The following is a 14,075-nucleotide window of genomic DNA, read 5'->3' on the forward strand; positions in this document are numbered from 1 at the left end:
GAGGGACTTCAGGACGAGTTTGATCCGACCTAATTTTCTTGAAGAAGTTTAAACTATGCTTGAGAAGTTTTAGTGTCAGCTCAGCAGGTTGTTGTACATTAATTCAAGGTCACTATTACACAGTGTGGCGTTAATGTTGCCACACATGCTTTCGTAAACAAGACTCACCAGCCTTCCATATCTATCTGACCGTGAGCTTTCACCAAAGGGGGGTGGCTTTAATGTGTGCACCTGATCTTGCTTTCCTCACAGAGGCAGAGTTGATCATTTTTGCCACGCTTACTTGTCTACAAGGTTACCAGGTCATGTTTATATATCCTGTCCTGCAGCTTCAGGCAGATGATCTTTATTTCATACAGAGAGGGAGTGATTGGCCTCACTTATACCATTTTTTTGTTTTTTAAATATTTTTTTAGGCTTTTTATGCCTTTAATTATAGGACAGTTTGAGAGAGACAGGAAGCAGGGGGCAGAGAGAGGGGGGAGACATGCAGCAAAGGGCCTCTCGGTGCGGGACTCGAACCGGGGCCAGCTGCAGCGAGGACTGTAGCCTCTGTATATGGGGCGGCTGCTTAACCCACTAGCCACCGACCGCCCCTCTACTGTTTTTAAAAGGATTAATTCACCTACTTAAACATGTCATCTCCAAAGGCATCTAGTTTTGGGTTTAGTTTTTGCAAGTTTCTCTGACATCTTTCTTATTCTGGTTTGGACGAATAAGGGGAATAAGGTAGATTTAGAGAAATATTTGTATTTCCATGCTACTGTGACATAAAATTTGCATGTTTAAGGTTTATATTGGAATAATACCAATTATAGGCATTGCAATTTATAGACAACAACAGGTAGTAAACAGTACTTTGTTGGGCAGACATGTCTTGTTGCCTTGCTGGCTGATGGTTTAGTATTTTGGCTTGAAGGAGTCTGCTTATCGAATTTCTCGAGCTGCAATCCTTTGGCAATTATTTAGCAGCATGAAGCTTAATCAGACTGTAACATAAATGCTGACAGCTGTATTCTAAGGGGATTTATTCACATCTTCCCCTCAATTATTAGTACTATTTTCAGATGTGCTCTGAAAGATTTAGAGAAAAGACTCAAAATGAAGTCAATTTGAAATGGAAACTCTTGTTAAGAGTGTCAGGGGTGACCTTCAAAAACTGGGTTCTGTCTCAGAAAAAAGGCATTTAAGCAGTGACTAACTACTATTTAAAAGAAATAAATCTCTTAGAATTTTGTCAAGAGAACATTTTCACTGCAGTCAGCACACAGTGGAGGCAGACTACTTCATTAAATCAACACTATCTGCATCAGAGAAGCTAATCAGAATATATACTGTTGACCCTTTTAATAGCTTAGCAGCTCTCCTACTTTCAAATGCCTATAAATGAACATTTTAATCATAAGAATGAAGCCGTCCGTTTAATACAAGCTGTGCAGGGATATTGTGAAACGTGCAAACGTTTTTACTGGCCCACTCCCAACATAAGCTTATTGCCACCGTCCTATCAGCTTGCGTTACTTATCCGGTTATTGGGCAACATTTACAGTTTACAGTCTCTACTCCTTTCTCCTGTTGTCAGCCCAAAATAAGCCACTTGGAACCCTGCTCATTATATGCAATAATATCTTAAAGAAAACCCGCTTCTAATTTTCATAGACAAACTTGCAACCCAGAATCTGAGCATCGAGAGATACATGCAGCTCCCATCTGTCTGTAACGAGAGCCACCAGTAATGTCCACTACTGTTTACAGGGTCTCTTTTATCAGCTGAGAGGACTGGCTGTTGATGTCCGCATGGTTACTCTATCTGGTGTGCTGCAATAAAAAAAAAAATCTCAAACTAAGTGTTCCTATGCGAACTTTAAAAAAAACATGTGTCAAGCCTGTTGTAACAATGGGCCATAAAAAGATAATTACTGATCTGCTGATTTGCATGAAGACCCCTTGCAGTCTGCCTTGAAACATGGGTTCTGCTTAGTCACTGTTGACAATTACAATCCATTACCATTGTTCAAAACCTGTTTATAAGGATGTTTGAACTGAGACTCTGTCCTCCACACCCAGAATTGGATCTGGTGACACTCTCCCCTCAGTGTCGAGTTTGCCATCTGTCACTCATTCCTGAACCTTTCACTGATTAATGTGGCGATTATAAACATTTGTTTTTTTGTAATAAGCAAACCGTGTTGTTACCTCATCCTCCGATTGGTAGCATCCCCTTCTGCATGTGACTAAAGATGTGATTCACTCCTCCAGCCTATCTTATTATGTAATTATGTAACACTGCCTTCCAAGCCTTGTCTCTGAAAGCTTGAATAAGTCTGTGAAATCACGTCTCCTAATACCCTAAGAGCAACTATATCTTCAAGTTTGTGTACATATTTTGAGTCACAGCTGTTATCACGGGAATATCATGCATTTATTTAATGCAGATCCCTGTCCAGACCTAAATTTGAGACTAAATAAATGAGTGGTGCATAGTTTTCAGCCGATAAAAGACAACTTTGTTATTATTCATTCAACAGAAAATCTTGTAATGATGAATTTGCTGCCTTTATATTAACATAATCGTTAATATATGTCAGTCTCTTATTAAAGTTTTCTTAGCTGTCTTAGCTTATCATAATAAATACTCATATAAAACTAAATTACATGACTGATCTAAGTAGATATGTGTAAATATGACAATAACATTAAAAAGCTCTCAGAAGAAGTTAAAGAAACATTAGCTGCTCTTTTCTATAAGACTATGGTTGCATTATATCTACAAGAGAGAGCAGCCAAATGTGAGCCGTTATGAATCTCAAAATTGTAAACATATGCCAGCTGCCGCGTGCTGTTCCTCTCGTCCGCGAGCCACACCACCCACACGTGCAACAGTCAGAGGTGCGGGGGGAACCTTGAGTGTCCCAGCCAACCGGCGCCGTGAATGCTGCTAATTGGGTGAACCTCTCAGCCAATGAGAACGCTCTCCTTAGCCAATCGCGGCTCTGTGCCCGTTCAGCACGTGTAGCGTACGTTGGGCTGTGTGTGTACTTTTTCTAAGGGTAGGGGATCTCTCCATGTGAACGAAACACAAGCGCGGATAGCAGAAACAGGAAGAGGTTGAGCGGTAACTGGAAAGGAGACACAACTGTGCCGTTAGCTCTGTTAAACTTCGCTCTGCGGGTCTTTTTTAACTTCTTCAATCAACGTTGACTGTTCAAGCTTTTGGGATATCGGTTTGTCGACAACAAAAAGGTATGAACCCCACTCACTTTTTATTTTTTATAAAAAAAGAAAATATCTATATATTTTTAAAAAGCCTAGACGTTCAATGTACTCATATGAATGTACTTAATGTATTCCTATGAATAGTCAACTTCCCACTTCCGTCACAAATGTTGTTTTTATGCCTTTTTTTTTTTTAAGCTAAGATACGCACATAGTTCACTATCAAGCCAGTTATTGCCTCTTTAATAAGATAAGGAAACCAAAGCCCACATCTGTGTTCAGATGTCTTCACCTGTTTTTACTGGATCATGCACAAAAGTTGTGTGGAAATTTCATTGACAGATGGGCGTAGGTTTGGGTTGAACAGCTGTGTGTGCATGTCGGGCAGGGTGGGTGGGTTGGATAGGGGGGGGGGGGGGTGTCCTTTTTGGAAATTTACAGCATCAGAAGCTTAGAATTTTTTTTAGCATTTTGGAGATTTTTTGGCCACATATTTGTGTCTTTAGTGCAGTAATTTATGCTGAATCAAGCACCAAGTGTCAGTTCAAAATGCATATTGTTAGAATATAATGCAAAACAGGCAATAGATGTTCTCATGGATGTTATCTAGTATCGTCCTACATGAGTTAGTACACACAGACATCATTTAAGCTCTTCTGTGTCTCTTCTGGGGAAAATAACCCCTTAAAAATGTGTATGTGGCACTATCTATGAAAAGTTTATTTATTTCAGTAACACAATGAGCTCATGGACTTTATGTATTCATAGTTCTAGGGTGTTTTCAGACCTCTAGTTTGGTTGCCTGGTCTGTGCGAAAGCAGAAATGTAGTTTAGATTTACTTTTCCATCCCGATTTGCTCTGCTGTTGATGCTTGCATTTTTACATCGAGCCAACAGATGTCTGATAAAAGACACGAGGATCAGGTCACAACCTGGTTGTACGGCTTCTCGGGCACATATTTTGGCGATTGAATTTCCAAAGCAATGCTGTCCGCTTTTATGCTGTGGTATTTATTATCAGTGGAGAGGTAAATAAGAACTCTGGAGATGTATAAAGGAGGTTAAAGTAGCACTGTGTTACATCTGTGGATTCAAACAAACTTACACAATAAGGCAGTAAACAAAAACAAACAAACAAAAAAAATGCACCATGTAGGATTCTTTTTTTTTTTTTATCAATAAAAAGGTGAAGTTCTGCTGATTTTGCATCTGGAGAAGAAACTTGGCCGTTACTAGCTGACACGGCTAAACTGAGTAGTTTTATTAGCTTCCTCTTTCTTTAGATTTAGTTTCTTCTTCGCAATCATCGCCCTTTATGTTGTTATTGTTTATTTCAAGAGTAACCTACCCTAAACCGCCACCCTCTGACAACATTATCCATACAAGTTGATGAAGACGGGTCTGATGCACTTCTTAGCGGTGTTTGCTGATTAGCTAATGGCCGCACTGGATGACCTCAATAATTACTACCTCTCGTTTTTCTTGAACCACTGTGACCTCGGCAGGTCAAAGGAAACAGATCCACAACCACACAAACAAAACTCGTGTTCATGTCAAGCCGCACCCCACGTGTTTGACACGGCCTGCTGGTTGCAGCTAGATGTGCATCTGCTAAGCTGTTTGAAGCGCCACTGTTGTAAAAACATGGTGACCTGCCAGGACCTTTTATTGGTGTCGCAACTTTTTGAGAAATAAATATTTCTGCTTTGCCCTTCGCAAGATCAGATCTGCCAGTGGATCTGTGATTTTCCATCTTTCCAGTGAGAGAAGAAGGACAAACTGTACTGCCAGTGACCAAAATCATAACATTATCTCCGATTGGGATGGTTAAGTTTGCCACAAAAATTCAGTGCTTCTTTTGGCTTATAACTCATGTATTTTATAAGTAAATTAATTCTCTGCGCTGGAGGAAAAAGAAACTATTCACACGCAGAATTCCTGTTCTCCTCAGCCCTTTCATGCCTAAATGCTGAATCCCGTTCATTAAACTAGCCATAATCTCAAAAACCCTCAGATCTTCAAAGCTGGCCGAAACGCTTTAAAATAACAGATGTCTCAACAGATGCACACTTTCTGCCACAGGGCGCAGCAGTATTTCGAGGGGACTCCTGTGTTGATTAATCTGTATATAGTTGATATAAGGGATTCTGGCATCGCACAAGTTTATTTACTTCAGGTTCGGGTCCTTTTTCTGCTTTTCTTCCAGCTTGATTATCCAACGTTTGGCTCATTTCCTAAAAAAGCACACCTCTAAGTTGTTTTATGTTAGATTAATGATAGCGTTGGTTTTGTTGCTCTGCTTCATATTAAGATTGCAGGACGGATCACGTAAGGTTTATTTTACAATGTTTATTGTGTAATAAGGGTTGATTGATCCAATTATCTAGTTTTACTAGGATAAAGTACCTGAGTACGCCAGATACTACAAAGTACCATGCAGTAAATTTGGAAAGTTATCCTTAAAAGCGTCTACTTCCTCTTGTCTCCACAGATGAATTCACTCGGCAGTTCTTCCAAATGGCCGTCTTACGACTCGCTGCCCTCCAACTCGAGCTTCCTCCACAGTGAGAGCGAGCAGACTGAGGATGAGGCAGACGTCTTCTCAGAGGGAGAGGGGGAAGGTGGAATGAAAGGATCCCTCTCAGCTGATGAGGAAATTACCCTTTCCGGAAATTTCCTCAGTTTCCCACCTCATCCGGATCACCTGCACTCAAGGTCTAAGCACAATCAGTCCGGATTCTGCCGCGACAAAGCTAAACACCCTGACGCAGCCGCTTTTCCCGGAGCGGCCTCACTCAGATCATCATCAGTGACACCGGGGGACCTGGCCTTCGCTCAGAAAGTGAGCAGCCTTGAACTGATAGTGCTTTCTTTGTCTCAGTGTTCATGTGAGAAGAACAGCAGTTCAGTGATTGTAATAAAACTTTGTCTTTTTCCCTCCTTTTCAGTGTGCTGATTTGCACAGGTTTATCCGTCCTTTGTTTGAGCTTCTAAGTGGACTAAAGACGGGGCGATTCGACAGAGGTATGCGGCTGAGTCATATCTAACACGATTTTCATGTGTAATTAAACCCTTATCCCGACATATATTGATATTTTGATGGTGTATGTTGACAGGCTTAACCAGTTTCCAGCAGAGTGTTGCCATAGACAGACTGCAGAGGATTCTTGGAGTCCTGCAGAAACCTGAAATGGGGTAAGACCAATATATGTGTCCCGATATTATTTGCAGTGAACATTTGGATGTTATTGTTACTACTAAGCGTGGATGTTAAGTCTTTCTCCTTGATTATTCTCCTCGACAGTGAGAAATACCTGCAAAATCTGATGCAGATAGAGGTGCTGCTCAGAATGTGGTTCCCTCAGAAGGCATTTAAGCCCACAGACTCACCAAAACAGACCGCCATTCCCACTCGCACTCCACACTGGCGTCAAAATCAGCTCCACATGCCGGTTAAGGTGAGCTTATTACCATATTATCAAACTGTGGATTGTATAGAGTTGTTCAACAACACAAAATATATGTTTTTGGATAGTTTAACAGTTAACTCGTTTCCTGCGAGATCCGTGTCACAGTCGTTGATTTTGGGTTTCCTTTTTTTCCGTTGCAGAAGAGGAAACTGAGCTGGTCAGACCCCGACGATGTTGACACGAGTCCAACCAAGCACAACCGCCTTCAACACGGAAAAGACGAGAGCTGCCACGCTGCGACCTCACTTGACACCATTTCTACGTGTCTTCCTTTGTCACCTGAAAAACAGACTCCAGAGGAAGAAACAGCTGAACCCGCCGGAGAGAACCGCACAGCTGGACTCGAGTATACAGACAGGACTGGTGGCCCTTTAAGCAGGGCGTCAGATTTATGCAGCAGGAGTGAAAATGAGAATCGGAAGCCTCTTGAGAATTCTCATCCCTCCTCGTGTGGCATTCCTGTTACACAGGACTGCTCAGTGTCTTCAAGCAACACCATTGCTGCAACTGACTCACCTTAACTGGCAGTAGCTGACCTTGGTCTCACATGCACTTGCCTCAGAGTGCCAGCCAGAGTAAAGGCAGGGGGCGGACTTTATTACATAAGCATGAAGTTAGACGAAGAGCCAGTCTGTCATGGCTGCAAAGCACATTAAACCAGAGGAGGAGAAACGCAGAGAGACACTCATTAACCCCTGACTCTCCAGTTTTTTTTAAAAGGGATTTTGCACTATGTTGTAAGTGAGCGGTTCACTTTTGTGTACATAATTAAGTTAAGAGATCTTGGGAGTACTTTATATGTGTTGTGGGTTAAAGCAGTGTGTGCTCTGTTTTTTTATATCATCTTTTCATATCGTGTTAAGGCAGCCCTTAATGTAGCAGCTTAGGATTTACAGACGTCGCCTTTATGAAAGCGAGCGAGAAAAAGAAGATCGTTGATGGTGTATTTTAAAACTGAAGCAATTTTTATGATGTTACATACAATAAAATGGGCTTTCATTCAGTTTTACCATATCTTCCAATAACTTTAAGACGGCCATCATCACAGTTTTGTTGTATTTAATGAATTTAAAATGTAATCATCAGCTTACTGTTAGTTATAGCCACTGCACATTAAAAAACAAGAGAGACACTCAGTATGTTTTCTCTTTTAATCAAAGTGACCAAGAGCCACCCCAAAATTAAACAGGTACTTCCTATGCCCTCGCTCTGCCTTTACACAAAGTTTTATCCGATCAAGTTTGGTAGGTTTTATGTAATCTCGCCGACAGACGAATCATATCAGACCTTCGCCTCAACTCTTGCCTAACACTGTGACGGAGGAGAAACATAACAGAAAAGAACACCGTTGGTTAAAAGTGGATTTCAGGAAAGCTGCTCTAGCCGGCTAATCGATTGTAGGACGCAACAAACACATGTAGCCGCCGCCAAAGTGTGCCAAACTAAAACCATTTTGCGTTATCACATCGTCACTATTTATTTTTTTCTTCATGCACGAACATCATCTTTGTTTTAATCTAAGAAAAGTTAAATCTTAAGAAAAGTTGCTCGGATAAAATACAGAAACCCGACTCGATGGATGAATTTAGAGTTGGATGAGCGGATGGAAAATACTTGGTTTGGCTGAATGTTGGTCCTTGTTTTTTTGGGGGGGTAGAAACACTTTAAAGCTGTGTTTTTTTTATTACACTGTTTAATGTAAGTTAAACTGACGTATTTAAGCTTGTATGCATTTTGAGTTGATGCAACTGCACTTTGGACAACAATAAGGACATTTTGCACATCTTTGAGCATCAGATGAGATGATATTTATTTATGAAAAGCAGTAGTTCACGTTTTTTTTTATTCCATCAGCTGACTCGAGGGGTACTCGAATCAGTGACTTTTAGGCTGATCCAAGCAGGGAAGGGAACAACGAAGGGATTGAGAGTTAAAGCAGCTTTTTTTCAGGTTTGTTACATATGGTGAAATTTCAACATCCAGTGTGACACAATGAGGACAAAGACTGACCCCTGTGCCTCGTTTAAAACTGATTTGTGATGCTGAGTTGCTGTTGTAAAATTTGCATCGCTGCAAGTGCTTCCCTGTTGAGTAAAGCACCACGAACTATCGTGGAGATAAGACAATCTAAACTATTTCCATTCCTGAACACATCATTTCCCTTTCTTTTTTTTTTTTTTATATAATTTGGGTTTTGTACCACCGTATTTAAAATCAGGTATCATTCACGTTGAATGACGTCTCATTTCTGGTGATTCATCACCAGTCAGCCTTACTTAAAGGACACAGAGGTAACCACACGCTTACCTGACTTTAAATCATACAAAAAGAAAAAAAAAAACATTTGAAAAGTTTACTATTTACTAAACAATGGTTAAAAAAAACTGATTTCACCATGTGTGTCACTGCAAACCAAATGTGCTTCTGTGTAGATGTTTCACAAGCTTTATCATCATTGACTTCTGAGTTATGTTATTTAAAATTGGGAATTGTAAGCACAAGGCAGAGAACAATACAGGAGCATAACGTTGTTTTAGTAGATAAAATGTAGTTTCTTACGGTACACTTTAACTGTGCTGAGTTACACTCTTGTGAAGTAGAAGTAAAACTTGTTATTTTCCAATTGTACGTGTGCAAAATGTCTCGTTTTTCATTTTGTTGTTTCTCAAGACGTTGTTATTACTGGTGATTGCTTTATTAAATGCGAATATTTTATATATTAAAAGACTGAAATGATTCATTAGAACACTGACTTTTGATTTTTTTTTAAAACAAAACACACTCAACAATCCAAGCTGACATGAAATATGTCAAGCAAGTCAGTAATTTTCTTGATTTAACATCAATATGTCAACAATATCTGTTTTACGGTCTTAACAGTCCAAATATTTTGCTAGTTTATTACCTCAAGATTCAAATAAATTTACAGTGCAGAGTAGCAGGCAGAGCTCTGTTTGACCACTCGAAAGGTATTGGTAGCAGCTGTGGCACAGTGGTTATAGTCAGTCGTCCAATAACTCAAAGGTTGATGGTTCAATTCCTACTATCGCCACTCAAAAAGATTGGTGAAACTGAAAGCTGGAGGTGTGTCAGGCCTTGTCCCGGCCCCTGAGTAAGGCCCCCTGGGTGCTGTGAACGGCTGACCACCGTTTCAGTGTGTGACCATGTGCATGACACGAGTGTGTCAACAGGTGCCAACCTGGAGGGGTTAAAAGCTGAGGACAAAATTCCTGTGTATGCATGACAATAAATCTGATCTTAATCATACACAGTTTTCTCATGAAACATCACAGGCTTTCACTTGGATTATGTTTCTATTCTCCTAATACATTTAATTTATCATCCCCCGTGTAAAAAGAACTGGTAACATATATAAGTTATAGTTTCTGTACTATGCTATTCATAATAAAAACTAACCAAACATTTTCACATTTTATACGTTTGTTAATAAACCGATAGTCATCTAAATATAATTATCAGTGCTTGCAAAGGGGGGATTTTGCTCATAATACGTGCGTGATTAGTTCGGTAGTTTTCAAAGCAGTACTTTTATTTGTAGTGGAGTGATGTGGCACTGTTTTAAAAAAAAACAACAACATAGCAATAACCATTAAATGCAGCAGGTGGAGCTAACAGTTAATGTGTGTAGGCTCTCTTTGCTATTACCTTCCATGCCGCTGGGTGGCGCCATAATCATGTCGTGTTTGCGGAAGTGTTCCCTCTTATCAACGAGTAAACACGGCTCAAGGATGTCGCACGGCGCTAAGTTTTAACTGCAAGTGGTAAATAATATCAACACTGAGCTATAGTACAGACTTTCATTCTTGATAATTTCTAAGCATATTCATAGGATTTGGAACAGCGTAGGACAAATTTAATATTTTTTGAGATTTTGTAATATTGCAGTTGAAGCCGAGCGGCTGCTGAGTGCGTTGGTGGCTGTGCTACGTTGAGCTAGCATGCTAAGCTAAGCGCTAGCCACGGCTAACTTCATTTTGGAATGATAGAGCGCAGCGCGAGCTCCTCTGGACATGGCAGCCGGAGCAGGAGCCGCTTCTGGCGGCTCTCTGGAGTCCACATTGGAGCGAAAGTTTCGAAGTGTGAGCAACACGATGGAATCCATTCAAGGACTGTCAACGTGGTGCATCGACAACAAGAAGTACCACAGCCTCATTGTGCGACACTGGGTGAAGTGTTTGAAAAAATGTAAGTAGTTTTACCACCTGTTTAGCTGACAGTTGCTCCTCCAGCTTCAAATGTAGTTGTACTAACGAGACTTATTAACTTTTTTTGTTCCTTAACTGTTAGCTTTTGCCAACTGAGGGACCAAATGAGTTGGTTAAATTTTTTCATTGAGCAAACATCTGATTTCTGTGAAACCAGGCTATGCATTTACACGTGAAATGGAGAGTTTCATCACTGGGAATTTGAACTATTACGGTTCATAATCAGCTATATTAGAAAATGATCTCTTCACTATACTTTAGAAAGGAGATGTAAGTCCAAATCCAATCATTAAATGTCATTATTCAGGTTAATGTTCTGCTCACATTTTGTACAAAAGATGGGAATACCACGTAAAATATCACAAACTCACTGACTGCAGAAGTTAGGAATACACAGTTTAGTGTATATCACACCACATTTAGTCTGTTGGAGCAGTGGATAGGCTAATTAACGAGACAAAAAAACAACAACATTTAAGACATTTTTAAGAGGAAAAGTGTCTTAACAGCTATAAGCAGTTTTCTCAGAATACTGTTTCGTTATCATAGTTGAGAAGGAAATATTAAATTTGGTCCCACTTTAAAAATGTGGTGAATTTTGATTTATTCTTTTGTTGTCTGTTGGCATATTTTTCTTGTATATCGAGTGGTTGAAATAGACCCCCCCCCCTTAAAATCCTTTTATTCTAATATGTCAACAAAACACATCAGATTTATTTTGTAACCCGACTGTATCCTCTGAGCACAGTTGAATTTGAAAAGAAATTGCCACCTATTTTGACAGGTGATACCTGATTTGGATATGACATTTAAAGAACTTGTACTGTAATAGAAAAAGAGATAGCATTATTAATCGGCTGACCCTGCTTAATGAGGCTCTCATGTAGTTAGAAATGTACCCATCCAGTGAGTCTCTGTTTAATTTGAGCGTGAAGCTACTTTATTGAATGCTGCCTGTTTTTGGTTGTAATAATAATAATATAACTCATGATAATTGTAATAATCACATGTTTTGAAACTAGATTGATCAGTTGCTTAATGGGCTTTTGATTGGTTGAGTTTATATTCTGCTAGGCTGCCATTGGCCCTCAGGTGGGCTCTTGGCATTGTGCTAGTTTGGGTTAGTCTACCTGGTGTCTGTGATAAATAAAGAGGCTCACCTCATTTTTTCTAATTTTAGCTTTCTTGTCTCCTCGCTCCTCCTGCTTATCACCTGGAAATAGTTCACAGCAAAATATTGTTAAGGCTGTCTCAAATCCTAAAATCCACCCAGAGGATCGAAGAAAGATGAAGTGTGTCAGAGGGTTCACTGGCAAATACAGCGTGCTGCAGTAATCCAATACTTAAAATTGAACTAAAAGTTATTATTTTTTACTTTGTCACAAACATCTAATGCTCTTCTGACAAATAACTGAAATGCTAGGCTTCAACTTAATAACGGTTCGATGATGCAGTTGTGTCCCATTATAGTTTAGTTGACGTCAGTTTAAAACGGCGCTCTGAAGGAGGGAGGTCTCATTTCGCTCAACGCCTGTCAATGTGCCACCTCCCTTCTCGCTTCTGTCCTCGATTACTCTGCTCACATATCTGATGTGGGGGACTAAGATACAAACAGAGGAGTAGAGCGGAGGAATAAATGGGTTCGGACTGGGAAATGACACAAAGGGAAGGAGTGATCATGCCGTTTGTGTTTTGCCGAATGAGACAGAAAGGCCTGAAGGTTGTGCCTCTCAGTTGGGTTTGGTGTTGTAGTTTTGCATGAGCTGTTGTCACAATCTGACAATAAATTACTTATAAACTTTAGTTTTCTTAGTCGTGTCATTTATAGTCAGTGAGTCAGTGAGTACTCTGAAAACAAGGTCATTGCTGAGGTGTTTTTAACTCTTGACTTTGTTTATGGTCCACAATGTGTCTTTAAAATTTGGTTTAAAATACCACATACATCTCTCAGCCCACCATTATTATTTTTTTTTTTCAGTCCTGCTCAAAAGAGCTGTTATAGTGTCTATAGTTTTAACTTTAATGTCTCTGCTGCTACCTGGGGCCCTTTGAGGAAAAGTTTAATGATTGACAAAGCACTCGAAGGAGGGCAGCGTGGCTTCATCGTGCACAGATGTAACAGAGGCAGTTTGTTGCTTTTAGCTTTGTTTTTAAGGGGTCAGTTCACATGTACGTACGATCAAAATTGCAGCACATCTGTTGTCTTCACCTTAAATCTACGGTGACTTTGTCAGACAATGTCGTGGGCATAAAATCAGGATGTTGCTAAGCGGTAGCTTGGGAAATGTTCTTTTAAGTTGCAGCTGGTTAACAGTTATTTAAAGGTTGTGTTTGCTATTGTTTGTCAGCAGAAGTAGAAAAAACTATGCTTTATTGTGACTTTTGGCTTCCTTAAAACACAGAAGCAGAAAATATGATGAGAGAACACACAGAGCCACGCTCACTTGGATTTTCAACAGTTTTAGGTTGTCTCGCCGTCACTATTTGTGAGCATATCATCAAAACTGGTGGAGTGACATTAGCCATGCAGCATATTTCTGATCAAAATAAAAGGAACCAGTCAGTTTCAGCATGACAGATACAGCTCCAAACGCTTGAGCTCTAAATTTAAAGTATTTCCCTCTTTTTCTTGCCATCAGACACCCAGAAAACACTCCTGTTACCAGACTCCACAAGACAACAACTGTAATCTTACCTCACAGAGCAGGGGAGCCGTGGGTCTACTGCTGACTCACTCGTGTGCTGTTATTTATTGGCTTTGGAGTTTGGAATAATATTTCAACTTCTTTTTTTGTTTTGAGGTTACGAAGCCCCGACAGAGGTGAGGTTAGTCCAGTTGATAAGATGCTCTGCTGGAGGGAGGGATGACTTCCTGTGGAGCTCTGTGCATCTTGAAGGGTGTTTGTAAAGCGACCGGGACTGCAGATACGCACACGGTTCTACCCGTTTGGTCAGCTTTGGTGACGTTATTTGAGCATTGCTTTTTAATTGATCTACAGTACTTTGCTGCTGGGTGTCTTCTGCAAAGTCTCTTCTCAAAACAAGTGTCCATGTTGTTGTTTGTCCGATTTTTCTAAATGGAGATTAATGCAGGTAAAAATATTTGGGCTTCACATGGTCAGCTGCAGAAGAACCTGGTGGACGCTCACGGACTAGTGAAGGT

At 40.2% G+C, this 14,075-nt stretch overlaps 2 protein-coding genes across 8 annotated transcripts in view; both read left to right on the forward strand.

Moving 5' to 3' along the window:
- The first annotated feature begins 3,036 nt into the window (after positions 1-3,036).
- On the forward strand, positions 3,037-9,432 carry ciarta (circadian associated repressor of transcription a). The gene is made up of 6 exons (XM_075449275.1): positions 3,037-3,243; positions 5,708-6,058; positions 6,165-6,240; positions 6,333-6,411; positions 6,521-6,674; positions 6,827-9,432. Exons 2-6 carry the CDS (start codon positions 5,708-5,710, stop codon positions 7,205-7,207), a joined length of 1,041 nt encoding a protein of 346 aa, XP_075305390.1. The 5' UTR covers positions 3,037-3,243; the 3' UTR covers positions 7,208-9,432.
- A 968-nt stretch (positions 9,433-10,400) lies between these two features.
- celf3a (cugbp, Elav-like family member 3a) overlaps positions 10,401-14,075 on the forward strand; it is a 54,836-nt gene continuing 51,161 nt past the window's right edge. For all 7 annotated transcript variants that reach the window (XR_012767057.1, XR_012767056.1, XR_012767059.1 and 4 more), the window contains exon 1: positions 10,401-10,892. The gene's annotated coding sequence lies outside the window, so the exon portion shown is untranslated. The remainder of the gene's footprint in view (positions 10,893-14,075) is intronic.

The sequence above is a fragment of the Odontesthes bonariensis genome, chromosome 18, assembly GCF_027942865.1.
Source record: "Odontesthes bonariensis isolate fOdoBon6 chromosome 18, fOdoBon6.hap1, whole genome shotgun sequence".
Lineage (NCBI taxonomy): Eukaryota > Metazoa > Chordata > Actinopteri > Atheriniformes > Atherinopsidae > Odontesthes > Odontesthes bonariensis.

Excerpts from the sequence above, each read along its gene's own strand:
- ciarta (XM_075449275.1), top strand. The coding sequence starts at position 5,708 with ATGAATTCACTCGGCAGTTCTTCCAAATGGCCGTCTTACGACTCGCTG. Across the intron at positions 6,059-6,164 it reads ACCTGGCCTTCGCTCAGAAA|TGTGCTGATTTGCACAGGTT; the intron begins GTGAGCAGCCTT and ends CCTCCTTTTCAG. Across the intron at positions 6,241-6,332 it reads GACGGGGCGATTCGACAGAG|GCTTAACCAGTTTCCAGCAG; the intron begins GTATGCGGCTGA and ends GTATGTTGACAG.